Genomic DNA, 19,763 nt, shown 5'->3' on the forward strand with positions numbered 1-19,763 from the left:
GAAGCAGTGACGGGAGGGAAGGCATAAAATGTATCTGTCAAACAGCAGCCAGGCACAGGTCAGGTACACGGTGCATAGAATAACCACATGCCCAGAAAAAAGCTGTGAGAGGATTCGAGCCTCCAGCTTTCTGAGATCTTTCTAACTTGAGACCTCACCTTTCTTCACATCTGGACGGTGCTAGTCTGTTCTTTTACAAAGGATCTTCCGACAAACCCCAAGAGCATCTCCCAGGGAGTCCTTGACTAACCCAGAATTAACTCCTGCACCCTCAAACTCCCAATCTTCCCTCACTTAAAAGACTTCATTAACTGAGCAGCTAGCTAAGAAACAGCAGCCCAGCTCAGCCTGGTCCAAGGCCTGCAGTCCTGCCACTTTGTTTACACTTTTAAGGGAAAATGGGCCAACAAACAGGTTTCCGCAGGGTAGCAGAGGGGGTGAGGACACCCTGTGTCGGCTACTCTTCAGGAGCATATTCTCACTCACACCTGAGTAACAGCTTTCACTGAGGAGCATTTTACCTTGTATTTACTGCCAGTTTAAGCTGTGCACACCGGCAGGTATTGCAGAGTGGTGTGACATGCCGGAATTTACACCCTAGCTCACTCTGCAGTAATTCTCAAGACATCCCCTACCCTCAGTACAACACAACATTAACCTTGTGCATATAATGCTCAGCTCATGCCTTAGGGATGTTATTCTTCGCAATATTTTATGATACTCAAAATAATCAGAAGTGGTAGAAGCCTGTTGTACGGAGCTACCTTTGAGCTGTTGAACACTTTGGATCCTCTGTCAAATCCAAGAGAGGTAGAGTTGTCTTTCTGTACAGGACTCATACTATCAGAATTACACAGCTTTTAAATAATCCATTGTGAGCTCTGACTTTCAGTTAAGCAGAACCTCACCACTCACAGCTGAACTTGAATTCACAAGAAAGATCTCCTGTTTATTTCTTAAACTGAGACAAATAGAGTCTATCTCAATCACACAAACAGGTTTGCCTGGAGTGTTTGTGCGTGCGCGTGTGTGTGTGCATGCACACAAATTAGGTGGTATTGCTTGCATATATAATTGAGGAGACTGTTTATATTTTAGCAGGCTGCATGACTGCAAGGTAGGTTTGTCATTATCAGCAAGACAGTCAGGTCCCTACCTGACTGGTTTAAAATTGAAGAATGTCCGTATCAAGGGCATATTTGCTTGGGCATCAATTATCCTCACCTGCCTCTGAAGCCTACACAATCCTGAATTGGCTATGAATGCTTAACAGTCATGGACATAAAAAGGAGGAAATCAAGTGGGAGCTGAGGGGCTCAGCATCTTGCAGGCACGGTAAGGAAATGTGGGCACTCTATTCCATCAGAATAGCTGAGGTCAGGGTGTTTTCACTCTCCAGGCTCCCTTTACTGTATGTGAGGGGGTGAGGAACCTGCAAACAGCAGTTCCAGCAGTCAGTAAACAAAGCAAGGAGTTACAAAGAGTAACAAATAAGATAAAAAGGAAGAGTCTTAAATTTTTCCCTTTTTTTTCAGGGTTCAGAAAACTTATTCAGGCTTGCAACGGGTAAGTAAATTCAGCCTATCCCATGTTAAGTGGTCAAGTCTGTTTGTGGCTCTAACTCTAAGTAATGAGAACTTCAAGAATTTGACAGTTGGACTTGATTATCTTAGAGGTCTGTTCCAACCTTAATGATCATATGATTCTAAAAATCAGATCCTAAAAAAAGCAAAAGAGAATAAAACATCAAAACCTGACCTTTTAAGAGAGGCTTGCTCCATTTTAGGTGTACTTCCCTGATATTTGTTTGTCTGAATCTCTCTCATATACACACCCTGAACGAAGAGCAGAAGTAGGCACATAAGAGAAAAGATGTCTGGTTTGACAATGTCAGCTTGGTTACAGTTCCATAGACTGACTTGGGGATATTGATTTCAGACTATTTATACATCTGTCTCAAGTGTTTTCAGCAAGGTGATTTGCCACAAGACATAAACTGCAGCAAATTAGGTTTCGTTGCTGTCTATAGACTTTAGTCTCCTTGCTGTCTATAGACTTAACAAGAAAACCCATGTCATAACCAGAGCCAAAATGATGAATTTGAGTAAATACAGCTATATTCTTTTTATATGTCAGTGGGTTATTATAAACAGCTATGTGTATCATATGGTAGTTCTTATGGTTAAAAAACTGCAGTTACAGTATAAGGCCGTATGTCAGATTGCTTCAGATCTTAGCACAACTGTTTTAAACACTTAACATATACATGCTTAGTAGGTGGCTGGACTGAGGTTTACAACTCCAGACCTGAGGTCATTTAAATCAAAGGTTGCAGTCCAGAGGAACTGTCTGTGTTCTTAATTAGAACTACAGAGAAAAAGGGAGTGGGTGTAGTTAATTGATTTTTTTCCCCAGTGCTTTAGTTGGCCAGTCCCTGCAGTAGTATATAATATGACGTACATACCTGAGAGTATTGGTAGTGTTGCAAGGGCATCTCTTGTTGCATTTGAGGCCATAAAACCCTTCGGGACACATTCTTTCTTGGCAATAAATCCCTTTAAATCCAGGGTCACACATACACGCTCCATTTACATGATAACACTTTGCACCATTTTGGCAGTCACATCTTTGTGTGCACTGAAAGCCGTATGTCCCAATAGGACACTCTTCTTGACACCTGCAATGAAATACATGAGATGGGGTCCAGTCAAATGCTATGGTCTAGCCTGCTTCTGACTTTTACGTGGGAATTTTTTTGTTAATGAATTAAGTATAAAATCATTGCTCATTTATTTAAGTAAAATACTGTGAACTGATGATATCATTGAGTGATGTGATATATTGGGCAGATAAACTGCTCTTAACTGAAAACACATTAATCTCTGTCCAATTATATCCTGCCAAATTTGTATTAGTTAATATTACCTTAGTTAACAAAGTGCATTCTTGTTTCCTGGACCTTGACAATTCCATTCATCAACTATAAGAAACTGATACAGAATAAGATACTTCTTAAGAAAACCCTCATCTGGTTGCTTTCTTGTTTAACAGAAGGATTATGCAGCTTCAGAAGCATAAGGTCCTATAGTGATAATGAGGATTGAAAGAAAATGTGATTTATTAAACAACATTGAGTGAAGTGTCCTCCTGCAGTGCATAGTTTTACTTTCTCTCTATGCTGTCATTCCACCAGTTTTATACCAACTAAGAAAATACACTCTTTTGGTTTTTGTGTGTGTGTCTGTGTTTTCAGAGCAACTGAAGCTCAAATTTGCTTTTCATTTCTTACTCCAGGGACGCTCAGTAGTATAAAATCTCAAGGCAAATCACTTTCATGGTCCTTAGTGTGGTATCTTCTCCAAAATTGCCAACATTTTTAATATTTGCTACACATAAAACCAGAACCTGTAAACACTATACAAAGATTGTTTTAAATTGCACCTTCCTGCACTATTTAAAATATTTCCCAACTGGATACATTATGAAATGTGCCAAAAGTGTGTTTCATTGTCCTACACAACCAGTCTAAGTGTTGATAATATTTCCTACTTTGAAAAGCTCAGCTAAGGTCCTAAAGAAAGCAGCGGATTCTATGCTTGACATAACTCAGTGGTTTCAAAATCCTGCAATGAGTCAGTAGTACAGTTTACATGATCCACCATGAAATACAGATATGCCATTTCAGTTAATAAAAAAAGAAAAAGAAGACCAGAAAAGCCCAATTCCCTTATCACAAGGATGCCAGATATTGGAAATTGCCTATCAGCATTAATTTAATCCTGAGCATTGATTCAAGTGTATACCGTAAACTCAGTAGATAGAAGTAATTGTTAAATGTCTTTCTGCAGGTCATTTCACAGCTGGCAGGTGAAAGTTAATATAATGATCAGTAATAAAAGATTAATGTGTGATGCAAGCCAGGCAAAACTGCAATGAATGCAGCCTGTGTATAAGAAAAGCGTTACTTTTACAGCTTCAGATGATCACATTTTACTGAAAATAAATGGACAAAGCAAAAAGCCTAGCTAGTGATTTAATTGCAGCAAACGTCAACACAGTTGCTAGTCACACAATTCAAGTTCAGGAGTTCATATGCAACCCAAAGAGAGAGGAGCCTGTGACAAACAGGAAGGGAATGAGCGCAGAGAATCACCGACGGTACTGGCTGCTCGCCCTGCTGCTCTCGGGGTAGCTCAGCTGCAAAGGAAATAACCAGCAAAGAATGGGGAACAGTAGGACTGGAACACTTTAAGCAAATGAAATGCAATGAAGAACACATTAAGCTGCTTTATGTCTCTGTTGCTATATACAGCTTGACTAGTTAGCAGGAGATGCTGTACTCCACAGGATGAATACTTAGTCAATAGTGCACTATATCATTCTATATTTATAGAAGATGAAGCATTACCTAGCAGGGAGAAAAGCATCTGGAAATGAAATATTGACGGCCTAATCCATTTACATAATTAGCCCTTTTCTACTAACAATTTAACCAACTTACTTATTTGGAGATCAAGCAGCTACTGCTAATGAATTTTATACAAAGAATACTAATAATGACTCCTCTGGAACATAAGAATAATCACAGCAGGAATTAGCTTTCTACTTAAACATCTTTCCTTTGCAACATATCAATCTAATATGTCCATAGCACCATGAACAACCAGATACATTGTTCAATTAAATTACAAAATGAGCTGCTAAGCCCTAGTTGTGTTTCTTGTTTAATTTACATTGCTTTCTGTCTATCTGGGGAGATCCGTATTATAATATCCACTGAACTTTAATATGCGCTATAATTATTTGGGTTGGGATAGGATAACATGGCTGTCACCTGTAGAATTAATGGAAGCAATTTCACAAAACATTAAATATAAGACAGCCAGCTTAACAGGTGAACTCAGTTCCTATACCTACATTTTTTCCAGATAAATGTTTTTCATGGAATAATGCTGTTACGTTTTTTAGGCTTTCCTGTTTGCTTTTGCAACAGTGATCACATTTATGTGGCACAGACAAACATGAAAAGCCATCTCAAACACACTAACCTGGAGATCATCATCCTGTTGATAACGTATACAGGTACAAACACAACACCAAGAGAATAAGACTGCTCATACTGTTATGACAAATGCTGTGTTTATTCTGTTGAGATCAAATCTTTAGGTTTAATGGCAATATGGAAAACAAAGCTAAAACAGTATGTTCACTTCTCCTGACAGCTGCTGAGTCCTCAGACACCCCATCCTCAGTTTCTAACTGTGCGTCTACTATTATTCCTTTTCCAGTTTGCAAAACACAGATTTACATGACATATCCAGCCATTGCAGCAGAACACAAAGCTGCCTGGAGTTATTCACAGTGCTTGCCTATTTCCTAGACATTTAATACGGTTCCACTTCCTGGAAAACAGGTTGAGAACAAAGTGTGGCAATTCTATTTACATAGAGCTTTATAACCATCTCATCTCCACAAATATTTATCTAACAATGTGTTATTGTCTTCTGCACAAACAGTGTACTGCAGTAACATGCAGTACTTACTGACAATTAAAAATGATGACGGTAGGTAAAGTGTGTTCATGTTTTTATTGTTGTTGTTCACAATACCTCTTACTATTAAGAAAATCACTTTGGGGCCTTGTAAAATTTTAAAGAAAACACCGTTTTGTTGTGCAGCAGTGATTTCCTGTTATATTGGAACACTGACAGTTGCATGAGATCCAGAAAGTAAAACAGACTTTAAGCTAAAATGCTGCTGACTATTCTATCCCATTGTTCACTCTGTGTGAACTCATAACCAAGGGAAGCAATTCAGACCTTTCAATGACCTTGTGACTGCCCCTGCCCTCACTGAAGCCAAAGGGCAAGCTACCATTAGCTAAGTGTAGTTAACAGCAAGATGAGAGCACGCATCCTGTTCAGAACAAACCTTCACCAGCAATGTGCTGCCTTGGCCCAAGCAAGAAGCAAAACTTTAATTGACTATAATGGACCTAAGGCTTCACTTTCCTTATCTAAGGTTGATTAGAGGCTGATAAACATGTTTTAACTTTCCAAGAACCTGTTTGAAAGGTGGGAATTTCTAGGCTAACAGAGTTTTCCCCTGCTGCTAGAAAAGTTTTCTGAACTGCCTGTTTACCTAATGTTCTGCTGTTCTCGATCATCCTTCCAACATGCTTGCACTTCTGCTCTTCTGTCTCTCCCTTCAGTGTCTCTCTTTTACTTCCCTGCTCAAGGACAGGGTAGGGGATCCGTTCCTAAGGGGTTTGCTTGGCTGCAGGTCCACAGTGAGGTCATCCCTTAGATTATTTTCCACTGTTTCCAGCAGATCATGCCTTATTTTCTCCCTTCCTGCCTCTGTCTTCCCAAGTCATATACTTTCCTTGTACCACACGGCTGCAGCAGAGCCAGCTCTCCTGCTGCATGTCCTCCCTCGTGACTGGTGGCTATGCTGGCAGCTGAGCAAAGAAGCTGTCTCAGCTAGCAGGGAGCTCCCAACAGCTCTAACACTGTTGATTCACCTACAGCCAGAAATCAATCTAGGTCTGCAACGACCAAATGAGGAGACCTAGAGACAGAAGGCCTCTGTCAGCCTTCCTGAGCATGGCCAGGATTGGGGATGGATTGTGATTGAAGGGTGGTCAGCAGGGTAAGTGTCCAGGCTGCACAGCCACTTCCTTTAATGAATTCATCTTGAAAACAAGACGAAGAGAAAGCTTTGGTTAGCAACACTAATTCTATGGAACCCTGTGGCTGAAATCATAGTCTCTAGATGAGTGATACGGAAAGAGAAACACACTGATGTCTTCTTCACTAGGTTAATTTTAAATAATTAGTGTTTCCACCATATTCAACCACATGCAAATACTGACATAAACTCCAGAGCCCCCTCCAATTACTGCTGTTGATAAAACAGAAACAAGGAACTTCTACATTTAATGGGAAAGAACATGGCTTCGTGAACCCCAGCACAGGGTGGAAGGTTGGTTTGTTTGTGAGCTACCAAGACTTGTTGATTGTACAATGAAGCGAGAAATGAGACATTCCAAAGAGCGTTGCTGCATAGAAGCACAGTCCTAGCATATGTCATACAGCAGCTTTTCCAGCTAATAAAAAATGGGAATGTACAGGAGAAAGGGCTACAGCACAGCATGCACTAGTGAGCTGTGCCCACTGTCTCTGGAAGCACTGGTGACACAGTGCAATTTCCAGTGACAACCACATATGAAAGCTTGTTTAACAGCAGCTTCTCACCATCGTTAGCCCTACCAGTAGGATTAGCTAACATGAGTTACAATCCCATCTTGACTTTGCTGTGTTTTCCTAAATCCATGGTGCCTTTGTGAAACAATGTTATCATCTTCTCTGATCGATTTATGGGTGAAGGCTCTCGCTTATAAATTTTGAGGATTTATCACCTTTTCTTGGTGTCTGAGACGGATCCATGCTGCAGCAGCACAGAGGGGCTGAGGGAAACATTAAACTGCTGCATTGCTTACTCTTAAGGATATTAATTTGTATAAATATAGTTCATTTACATATCTTGTAAACATGTAATGCTCTCTATTAAATTTATCACTGTAAATATCTAAATTAAATTTAATCCATTAAATTTTAAGAGTTATATTAAAAATAACCTGTAAATGGAGAGCATTGCCAATAAAAAGTAATAACACTGCCTCATTTATAATGCTTGAACTGCTTCAGAAGGATGAACCTAACTGGAGCGACAGAAACATAACACCATTTTTCAGAGAGTAAGATTGTCCTAGAAGGGCTATAAATATTGGCAAATAAATTAAAATTTGAAAATTAAAAGTTTTGGAATTTTGACTTTTACCTGTCTCCTATATAGCCAGCTGAACAGATGCATTTTCCTGTCACAGGATCACAGTGTCCTCCATTGTGGCATGGGCATTCCTGGCTGCAGTTAATCCCGAATGTTCCAGGAGTACATGGCTGTGCACACACCAGCCCCTGGTAAGGTTACAAAAAGAGCAATATTTCAGTCAATATTCACAATGCAATAAATTTCTACATGCAGCCTGGATATTTATTGTCCTTCTTGCTAAAACCAGATCTAAGTGCAGCAGCAATAATTTTTGTTTAAGATGGGCTGAAGGCACTCTCTTAAGTTCTGCTGCCAGAGTCAATGCCTGCCTACCCTATCACCAGAGGGGACTTTTCTTGCCAGTGAACAGGCACTGATAATTCTGCTTTTTGAATGTCCCCCATAAACTGCAGCTGGGGTGGCAGGGTATTCACTGCCCCTTGAACAGATGCAGGAGGGCTTGGGAAAGGTTAAAGGTTTCAAAGCTGCATGTGTGCTGGTGGGATTTTTTGTCAAATAAGAGTCAGAAATGTTCTTGGACATGCCCTGGGTAAGTGTCACAAAGGGAACACATGGGAAGAGAGGGATTTTTGTAAAGGCTGCACTGAAAGGATGAAGTTCTGCTAGTTATGATAGTCTATAACGAACTTCTCTGTTCAGATAGCATCACTTCATCCCTAAAAGACCAAATGCACCTGCTGGAGGAGTCCTTTACTGCTTTTCTGATCCTACCTGCTTCATTGCTCCCACCCTCATCCAGCCCTTACACTCATCTCTTCTAGCAGTACAGAATGGTATCTGCCAGTGTTTTGCCTAAGCCATGGGCACAGAAGCAACCTAACTCTCCACTCCAGCAGCGCAGCAGTCTTTTGGCCAGAAGATGTGATTTCGCAATGGAAAATCTGCCTAATCCCCACACGCTGACTGGATGCATCACCCAATATCCTCCCAGCTCCTTATCGCCAACCTTGGAGACACATCTCAGTCCCTGACCTGCCTCAAATCCACATCTTGATGGCTATCTTCTTCACCCTTTTTACAACCCCAGCCCTCTGCTCTCTTGCCTCTTTATTCCAGTGCACAGAAAATATTGCAGACTCCTTTTCAGTCCTACATCTAGACCCAAATGCCCAAATCCAAGTTGCTTCCTCTCTCCCCTCCCTGCTTAACTACCCCTGAAAGGGAAGAAATCCGCCCAGCCCCAGGGCAGAGAACGCTTACCATGGGGTATGTTTTTTGCCAAACTCAGGTTGTTACCCCCAGGTATCACATAATGTCCCCTGCCAAGTACCATGGCGGTATAAGGATTCCCCTAGTCTGTCTTAGAAGTTGTATGAATGTTTTTTTTATGTGAGCAAACATCAAATTCAGGGCTAGCATCCAGCTGAGGAACTTAAGCCAAGCCAAGCCTGGCAGTGCTGCGATCAGAAGATGGGGTCCTCCAATGGAAAATGTTTGGCAACTGTGGGAAGCAGTGCTGCTGCCAGTGCACAGTGTTTGACAGAAATGGTGCTTTTCAATCCCTATTATTATTTTGTTTTAATCCCTCACAAGTCTCATTTCCCTAACCCACTCCCAGGGCCTCGGAGTTTTGAACCACGCACACATCAGACAAACCTCACACAAAACAAAAACCAGGGATATAATGGCTGTTTTCTTTCCCTGGGGTTCTGGCTCAACAGCTTGGGAAGTTTAGCAGAATCAATAACCCCAGAGTGGAGAGGCTGATCTTCACTGTAATGATAAAGCAGATCCTTCAAGACTTTCCCATCCGGAGATAGGTGGCAGTTTGGCCGCACAACAGACAGGTTGGCCTCCGTTCAAGAAAATTCAGATTACAGTGTTAAAAAACTGGTGTCTCTGGACTTGAGTAACACACAACGCTATATATCAGAAAATGTAAGTGTCCATTTATCTTGATAATAAATACTTTCTCTCTTCATGTTTCAAAAGGAACAGGATTTCTATCAACAAATGATGAGAAAGCAATACTCTGTGCTGCATTTTTGGAGCCAAGAGAATATTCAGGCACGCTTTTTGCATTAATATGTACTAAGGGAATCCAAAACATCCCTCTCTGGAGGATCATATGTCAGACCAACATTTTCTGCTGCTTATACATCTAATCAGTAAAGTTCACCCCATCAGCTCCTTTTTTAAGGCCCTGATCTCACCAGCTTCTGCTTTTGACATTGTTTGCTGTTATTACCATTTTGTAGTACAGAAAAGACTTTTTCTGCTCCATTTTCTCATACCCCCCAAGTCTAAAATCCACCACAGAAAGACAAACAGACAAAAATACAAACTGTAGTTGCTTCATATAGGCCAGAGGCAACGAGAAAGAAGTCATTAGCAGAATGTGTTGTATTAACATGGCACCATGATGCAGAGCCTTAAGAATGGGTATACTGTCAGTGACAAATGTTCTGTCATGTAAGGAAAGATTTGCTGCTTTCCTAAGCATGGAGATAGAGTCATAGAATCACAGAATCATTTAGGTTGGAAAAGACCTATAAGATCATGAAGTTGAACCGTAAACCTAACACTAGCAACTCCACCACTAAACCATCGCCCTAAGCACCACTACTACATGTATTTTAAATACCTCAAAGGATGATCACTCCACCACTTCCCTGAGTAGTCTACTTCAATTCTTGACAACACTTTCAGTGAAGACATTTTTCCTAATATCCACTCCAAACTTCCCCTCTTGTCCTGTCACTTGTTACTTGGGAGAAGAGCTGGATCCCCACCTCACTACAACCTTCTTTCATGCAGCTGTAGGGAGCAGTGAGACCGCCCCTCAGCCTCCTCTTCTCCAGATTAAACAGACCCAGGTCCCTCAGCTGCTCCCAGAACCTCTGTTCTTCAGATGCTTCCCCAGCTCTGTTCTCCTTCTCTGGACGTGCTTCAGCTCTACAACATCTTTCTTGCAGTGAGGAGCTCAAAACTGAACCCAGGATTCAAGGTGTTGCCTCACCAGTGCTGAGTACAGGGGGATGATCCCTTACCTACCCCTGCAGGCCACACCACTGCTAACATACACCTGGATGCTGCTGGCCTTCTTGGCCACGCGGGCACACTGCTGGCTCGTGTCCAGCCGGCTGTTGACCAAAGGATCTAGTCTTTAAAAACTTTTCTGAGAAGCACTGCAAAAGCTAAATTTAACTTCTCTCCCCACTTCCTGAGTGTGCTTGGAGAATTTAATACTGCAAATGAGAAAGATGTAAACTGTAAATTGTTAATGAGGCCCTAAAGCAGCCACCCACCAACTCCCACAGCCACAAAGACACAGAAGTGAGAAAAAGCCCAACACTGTAGCATGCTGGAAGCCACATTTTGTTGACTAGTTCAACAATATATTCTGTTAGCCATCTTCCTCTTGGTGGAAAACCCATAGGAGAATAAAATTTCACAGGACACAGTTCATATAACTTTTGCTTCTGAAAGAATCTGTACTGGGTGGGAGGAAGCAGAAGGAAAGAAATCTTACAAGTAATAAAAGAACCACGCTTTGAAGATGGCAGATCCAAGGAAGAACCTAAGAACCCTAGAATTTCCTCCTATTCAACTTACTGCCTCCCTTTGCATTTCCCACAGGCAACCAAGCCCCTTAGGGAGCTGAGCTGCTGTTAATAAGCCCGCTCTAGCAAAGGATAAAAGTCTCAGCTCATACAGCGGCAATAAAATCCAAGTGGGTTTGCACTTGTCTAAGTCCAGGGAGAATTCTCTCCTTACAACATGATGGTATATTCAATACATACGTGCAGTCTCAAGCCTCAAAATCAGCAAGTAAAATTCCTGATGTCAAAGAAAGACTATCCATGGTCTGAAATAAAATGAATGCTGTCTAGCAATCCCATCTCACTTCCTTGTTTATAGCCCACTCATGTCTCACTTTCCAAATCATTCCCACCATGAAGAGTTAAAAATATAGCAGCAAAGAAATACTTTTTCTCTCTGTGTACTGAATTACTAGCTTTTCATTAAAACCCTGGAGAGACTCTTTATACTTAAAATCTCAACATTTACAAGCTGAGTGCTTTTACTTATTATTTCAGTTTCTTTCCCCAGAATACTTAATCTCTCCCTTCAATTTTCAGTTATGCTTGTTTCAAACATCAATTGTTAACTCTAGAGTTGCTCTGGGAACAGAGCAGCCAACAACACAGTTTTCAGATAAGTCTCTCTGGGCCACTAAAAATGCAGAGAAGATATTCCGAGCTATAAGGAACAGGGCAGAGGCAGGCCAGAATACACGACCACGGATGCTGTGCAGCCCCAGTGCTGTGGTTCTTCTTTAGGGTCTATGCCGCATCCTAAAAGACCTCTCAAAACTTTCTGCTCTATTCTGATATTCTTGTATCTCTTCAGTGATTTTTTAATATTGCAAAAAAAAAAAAAGAGAAAACTCCTGATAAAATACAGGTAAGGAAGAGTACAGCAAAACAACTCAGATCCTCTGAAACATTGGCATGCAGAAGGTAAGATGAGGTGAAAAAAAATACCCTAAAAGTAATACTTCTATGTTAATCACTTTCTTGATCACTTTTTAGCAGTAGAAGTGGAATGGACTGATAGGCTCTCAAAAATCAAATTGCTTCCTTTTTGCTTTAGCTCCAGTACTCTTTATGAAAGAACCTTTTCTTTCTGTCCTCTGAATGCCAGCAGAAGGTAAGGTGCCATATTCTTAATTTCTGAAAAGTTTTGCCTGATTTGTCATTTGAAATGGAACAACATCATCACTACCTTTGACATGACTGAACTCTATCTCTCCACATCAAGATTTTCTGTATGCAGCTTCTACCAAAAATCAGGCACAGCAGTGTTGTTCTCCCATGCTGCTGCCTGATAGCCACCAGAATCTCATGACTGGTGCGTTTTAACTAAAAGCAGCTGTGTGATCAAACAAAGGCAGCATTGGCTGTACTAATCCAAAGGAAAATAAACATCTCTCTCAGCCCTTAAATGTTTCAACAGGTCCACATCTGAAGCCATACTTCTGTGATGATCTTCAGGGGCTTCCATGTATTAAAACAAAAAGTCAGCACTTGTATGCATTAAAACAAGATTGCCAAGAGACTAATTGTCAGATACAGGAAAAATGCCAGGAGAATTAGTACAGCTAAATGGTGTGTAGGCCTGTGAGAGCTGGCAAGCCCCAAGAGAGTTAATTATTGCATTATTGATAAAATTGAGGACTTTAAAAATGTTTGGTCTTGCTTTCTTGACACAAAGGATTAAAGGTTAGGGCCACCTGCTCTCCAGCACAGCCCCTGATGCTAGCAAATCTATTGCAATCAATGGAAATTATGCCTGAGAAAGGACAGGACCTGAACTGGTCTCTGTGTCCTATGCAAAGTCCTGCTTTAGCAACTGCCTGAGCCACTGAATTCCCCAGCTTCTCCTTCTTCTTCTCTCCTGCACAGGACACAGGGCAGTGCTTCTGACAATGTGGAGCTGAGCTTTGAGCTTTCTGTTCCATGTGCAGGCAGTGTCTAATGGTGCAGGGAATATTCCAAGGAACTGTAATTCAGAGACAATTTTTTTGTCTCTTCACCCAGAAAACAGCAAAACAAGTAGTCACCACTGGGCTTACTGTTTGTTTAATTCTATGATGGCAGCTACCAGTCACAGACTGGTAAGCACTGCGCACACACAACAAAGGTGGTCACAGTTCCAGAATTGTCAGACCTTTGTGACAAGAAATAGTGGATAAGTATTCCAAGCACCCAGGGAAGGGGTCTGCTGAGACAGTGAGCAATTAACTTTGTATTCCAACCTCCAAATGAAGGATGAGCAGGATCAAACTACACACCGTCCATCCAGGAGGACAGGAGCACTCTCCAGTGATATGATGGCAGACTCCACCATTCTGGCAAGGGCATCGCAATTCACACTGAGCTCCGTGGCTGCCTGGGGGACAGAGTTCCTCGCAACTTTGTGGAGAGAGAAGAAACAAAAACCAAGGAGATCATTTAAAAGAACTTACAGGAAACAGTAAATGAGGGAAATCCACAACACAGGTCATCACGCGAGTCCTTATGCAAATTCCGAAACCTTTGTAAACGTCAGCTGGCATTACCAATTAGCCAAGATTTCTTTTATCTCTGCAGGAATTATTTATGTGCTATGGACACAGCCTTGTAAGGCTGATGCACATGTGTAATCTTTATGCATGTACTAAATTCCACCCATCTCAACAGGACAACTCATATCCATTAAAATAGCCCAGGAGAGTAAGAGTTGCAGGATGAAGCCCTCAGTGTGAATTATGTGCCATGGCAATAAAAGAAGCTGCAAATAGCACAAAAGGATGGGATTACAATGTTTGAAATTTCTCCAGTCACTACTAAATGGTAATAGTTGCAGTCTATAATGGACTGGCAAGAACTCAGCATCATTCAAATGCTATTTAAGTTCGCTGGGTCTCTCAGTACCTTGAGGGGCTAGCATAAGGCTACTTCTTGCAAAACCCAGCACCTCGTAGGTTTGCACATTGGTGCTTTTCAGCATTACTTCGTTCTCTAATCCCAGGTTCTGAAACTACAGCAGGTTCTTCCCCTAACTGACTGTCCTCTGATGAGGATCCTCACATAACAGATTGTTGGCTGGCCCTGCGAGTTCTTCCTGCTGTGACCTGACACACTAATGTCAATGGCAGCACTCCTAATAGCCAGAAGAGTCTTTAACAGCGAGAGCTCCCAGGACCGAGGTCACAACTCCATAAGGAAACCAGGTACTAAATAAAATATTCAGAAGGCATATCACTTATTTATGAGGGTTAATAGTGCCTTTATTTTTTTACCTACCATTTCATGCAGGACAACATATCATATTAGATTGCAAAAGTATGAAGTCACCTGTAATAGACCTCCAACCAAATTCAGTGACTAAATTTTCCTCTCACTTTAAATAATTTTGAGAAACATAATTACTTCTGAAACCACTGAAAGATCTCTAATGAGAACTGATGTTACACTGTGGGCAATTTTAAACAAGGAACTATTGCTTGCTGTCCTAAAATTAAAATGCAGATTTTGTGAGTTCTACTGGTAAACTTTCTGTGTGGTGGATGGGGATTTAGCTACATGATTCTCATCAAAGTTAATAGGAGTCACACCACTAAATCCCTGCTCACTAAGCTAAAAATTTACCCCCTAGATAGTAAGCTGATATAGTTACAGCAATGCCTCCTCAGGTAGATTGAAAGTCAAATAAATCGGGGATGGTAAGTCCCACCTGATATGGCACCAGACTCCTAATAAGTTGAATGTCCAATTGCTTATAAAAACTCAACTGTAATCTGGATTGTATTTACATACTGAAATTAGGAACAGGTATAACACTTGTACAAGCTAGAGTACATAATGGATTTTTACCTTCACTTGAGCAATAAATTTTATTTTACTATGCAGACAGGTACAATTAAAAGAGATTTCCTTTAATCTTCCTGAAGTTTCGTTACTTGATTTTTACAAAGGCAAGTGTATAATATAGGCACTGGGTACACTTTGCCAGTTACTCATTGCATTAAAAGCAGTCAAAGCAAGGCTATTTAATGATTTGGAGTAAAATACTCCTATCATTGAACTTACAATACCCCTGTGTATCCAGGAGCACAGTGACATTCTCCTGTTTTATGGTCGCAGGTAGCTCCATTGTGACATTGGCATTTAAACTGGCAGCCCTTGCCGTAGCTCCCAGGGTCACAGAGCTCTTCGCAGCGCCAGCCTCGGTACCCATCTGTGCAGACGCAGGCGCCTGTGATGGGGTTGCAGAGCGCTTCATTCTGGCACTGGCAGCGGTTGCTGCAGTGGGGTCCCCAGTGATCGCTGTCACAGCCTGGAAAACACACATGCGGTTACCAAGATGATTAGGAAAGTGCATCGCAAGCGTCCCATCCCAGCCTCTAATGCTTAGGCTGGTGAGCGGGCAGAGGCTCTGACAATCCCAGGAACTTTCAAAAGGGCCCTTGGACCTTCTCACTCCAGCCCCCAATCCAGCGGTGTGCTTCAGCATGCAAGGAAACAACAGCGTTAGCATTACACCTCAATTTGAGAACTTGTTTAATACCCTTATTGGATCAGGACCTAAATCTTTTAATATCCTGTTTCTTAGTGCTCTTAGATAGCTAGAAGGAATGAATTTATAGTGGAATTAGATGCAGAGGATCACATCCTGACTGCAGTGTAGTTAATGGCAGGTTGTATTGCCAAGCAAATCCTGTAGATTTAATAATGCCATCAAATACTGTTTCTTTGTGCTGTTCCCACGAGATAACAGACATGATAATCTAAAGAAAGCTTTCTCCTTTGGTGTTAGCTTTTAGGACTGTTTTGCTGGTTTTTGGTTTTGGGTTTTTTTTTTCTGGAGTAAAGAGATGGTAAGGAAGGACAGAACACTAGAGAGAAGATTTCTTGAGGCTAACCAGGTTTAAAGATGAAGACACAGAGTGTGTATGCCAGGCGACTTCTGTGCTAGTAACAGTAGGTACCAGCAATACAGAAGGGCCCCAAACCCTATGGTCACTGACAAGGTGAGGAGGTGAGAACTCTTCACATGACAATCCTGCTTGATCCCTTCTCTTTGTTTGCAGACCATATGGAGGATGAGAAAGGAGAGTCAGCATTACAGAAACAGCTTGATCCTGATTTACTATAGAAAGAGCAATCAGCACCTGCAACCCCCCCATGTAAGACACATGTAAACTAAAGAGACAGCTCAAAGCTGTCAGAACTCTGGAGGCAAGGGTTTCCCCAGTAAACAGCACAAAACCAAGGACTTCTTCAGTAGCCAAACCCTCTCCTTAATAGCCCTTCAATACAGCTGTGTCAAGGGTGAAGGAAAACACCATTCTATTCAGAATAGTGTTGATGGATATTCAGCAGAAATAGAGGAGAAACTTCACTCAAATTTGCGCTGCTGATTACCAACTTACAAACTCGTGTTTCTTGAGCAACAGTGTTAAAAGTCCAAAATAAATCCATGAGAAGACAATTCCAGGGTTTCCAAAAGGTTCTGCAGGATCTCACAGGAGGCACACACAGAGATGGTTTCATGTCCCATGCACAATCCCACTCATGCCTCACACAATATATTTTATGGCTTTGCTTCATTCTTCCCACATCTGTAAACAGGGATGATAGCTCCTCAGTATTACTGCTGGGAGCCGAGCAAACAAAATCTTACTCTTTATAAGTCTTAAATTATTACTGAGAATCTGTGGAAAGAGACGATCTCTTTCTCTCACACAGACACTCGCTAAGACTCTGTGAGCCTTTGGGGGCAGGGGGCAAATCTGCTGGAGCTGATGGACTTTCCCAGCAATCTCCATTCCAGAAAGACTGATTTGTTTTCTGCAGAACTTGAACATCAGGGAATGCAGTTCTACACCTCCACAAAGGGTACACAACTGAACCACACTAGCATAGCCAAGAGCCCTTTGCACGGGAAGTGGAATGCAGGGATCAAACTTAACCCTGCCTGCTTCAGGGACTTGATTCCTACCTTATCATATCTCACATTAAAGCCCTGACTGCCAGACTGTAGGTTGCTCTGAGCTGCTATAACTGCAGCTGCAATTAACTTCCTTAATATGAATAAATAACACTCATTAGAAGATATGATTTATACTTGTGGTCTTCCACACCTCAGATGAGTGTTCCAACCACCAGATTTTTCTGCTTGGTTTGTGTTTTTTACTTTGAAAAAAAAGTGAAGCAGAAAACAAACCCTTTCTAGGAAGGAAAACCGATTTTCCATCATCAGCTCAAGCATCTGGTTTCACACTTACAGTGTCCACCCCAAACACAACTCCTTTTATGTACATCAATCTCCTCTGAACAATTTACTATTCGTATTCGGTCACACCCTTGCTTTCTCCCTGTACCAAATTTCACTCTACAAACTAGCCAAACGGAAGAGCAAAAAGCTGAAATAAAGAGCAGAAATTCCTCTGAGTGGCTGAAAAGTCATTAAATACCATATCTGGACAACAAAAGAAGCCTGCAGTGACAAGAAAACCAGCTGGCAGTTAGACTGATTTTTCCAAAGGCTTCAGTGAACACGCATTGTAACATTCAGTATGTTTAGCCCAATGTAACTAGCCAAAGTGTTTCAATTATCTATGAAATAAAACAGCTTGGCATACCAGATAGCTACTGAGAATGTGAATTTCATGCGGATTTATTAGGGAAAGGACATAAAGACAAGGATTAAAGCACATCTGAATGCTCAAGACACAGAAAAAAACCAGAATTACAAAAAGATGAGGCTTGTATCATGTCTCATTTGCAATGCTTGATACAGCTTTTGCACTTTTTGGGGCTCTTTTTTATGTTCCTAAAACTAAAAGCAGGTTTTGACTACAGTTCTCTAAATGGATTGAAACCTGAGCAGTAATACATGTGTGAAACCAAGGTGAACATGCTGTTGTCACTCTAGTGACAAGGATACATGACAACAAGATGTTCTCCTCTGGATTTAAGTGTTTAGCTCAGATGCTAAAGATTTTCTGCTCTCAGCTATCAGTTCAAGCCCTATGTATGTCACAATGAGCAGAACCATTTAATGCAGTTATCAATTTATCCACTGCTGACTAATTACAAAGGGAATTGAGTGAAATTCATTGGCAATGTGTTAGTGTAAAATTTGTGGTAACGAAATATCCTCCTCACCTGATCTTACATTGCAGGAATCTCACAGGAAAATAAGATCTCTGTTGCACAAAGTGTATCAGTTCCTCTTGGTTTTCTTTTCCCCCTTTCTGTAATTCCCATATTGCAGTGGCAGATTGGGAAGCTGCAACTCAAGTCTTCACCCATGTGATTTAATTAATTTCATGATATTTATATCATGATAACTCATAGACCTGCACTGTGGTAACTTCTGTACCCTTACAAAGGTAGGCAGATACGGAGCTGATGAACTAAATCCGAGTACTTACTCATACAAGTAATTCCACTGAGCTCAGTAAGACCACTTGCGTGTGCGACTACTCATGTGCATAACTACCAACGGGATCAGGATCAAGCAGCTCCAGTTAGAAGATTAGATCAGAGAAGAAACCAAATACTTCAGCAACCAAGAGATATTCCTTCTCTATGCATTCACGTGGCAAACCCAGCTGGCATATGCTGGTGATTCCAGTTTCTGAGGTAGAAAGCAAAGCCACCTCAGAGGCTTGCAAGCCGGCTACACTTCAGGGGCGTCAGCACCACTTTTGCTACGGGCACAGAGAGGCCATTTGAAAATACAACCCAGGCCTAGCACAGTCTCATCCTGCTCTGGTTGATAGCCTCTATGTGTTACCACAATAGAGATAAATAATAATAGCAACAACATGTGAACAGAAAGCTGATTAAAGCTTGCACAAGAGCTACACTGTAAATGCACAGGCCATTAAAAATGTCAAAATGATACAGAGACCTTAACTATACCATCAATAAGAAATGCAACCTGAGAGTGGTGATGTCAGGGAGGTACAAATGCTCCCTTTAGACTGCATGTGTGGATGCCAATACCATGAGAGATGAGTCTGAAACAGCAAGCACTCTCTTGGGAGATGCTATGTTAAAGGGAGCTGCCATATTTCAGGTCACGTGCTAACATTCCCTGGCAAACGTGCTAACTTACTCACTTATTCGAAAACATGGCTAGAGATTAATTGCCACCAATAAAAATGAATATTACTCTGAGAAGAATGATGCTGGGTGCCCAAGCATAATTACAGTTGTCTGCATATGGTACTATGAAGGGTGAAAGATTCATCCCTTGGTGGAAAGCTTGCTCAGTACAGCATAAGGTGTCTTCTTCCTCCCTGCATCCCCATCACCACCCCAAATGCCTCAGTGGCTTGTGGAAGTGATAGGCTCTGTACATCTGCCACTATAGTCCTGCATGACAGCTCCTGCTACCAGCTCTGTCCT

General features: G+C 41.5%; 1 protein-coding gene across 7 annotated transcripts in view; it reads right to left on the reverse strand.

Annotated features, from left to right (window-relative positions):
- The window catches only part of MEGF11 (multiple EGF like domains 11), a 221,703-nt gene that overhangs the window by 88,355 nt on the left and 113,585 nt on the right, over positions 1 to 19,763 (reverse strand). For all 7 annotated transcript variants that reach the window (XM_069866561.1, XM_069866557.1, XM_069866560.1 and 4 more), the window contains 4 exons: positions 15,432 to 15,678; positions 13,652 to 13,772; positions 7,843 to 7,979; positions 2,465 to 2,677 (listed from right to left, as the gene is read on the reverse strand). In XM_069866561.1, the coding sequence (XP_069722662.1) occupies positions 2,465 to 2,677; positions 7,843 to 7,979; positions 13,652 to 13,772; positions 15,432 to 15,678 (718 nt within the window). The remainder of the gene's footprint in view (positions 1 to 2,464; positions 2,678 to 7,842; positions 7,980 to 13,651; positions 13,773 to 15,431; positions 15,679 to 19,763) is intronic.

Source organism: Phaenicophaeus curvirostris, chromosome 12 (assembly GCF_032191515.1).
Source record: "Phaenicophaeus curvirostris isolate KB17595 chromosome 12, BPBGC_Pcur_1.0, whole genome shotgun sequence".
NCBI classification, from domain to species: domain Eukaryota; kingdom Metazoa; phylum Chordata; class Aves; order Cuculiformes; family Cuculidae; genus Phaenicophaeus; species Phaenicophaeus curvirostris.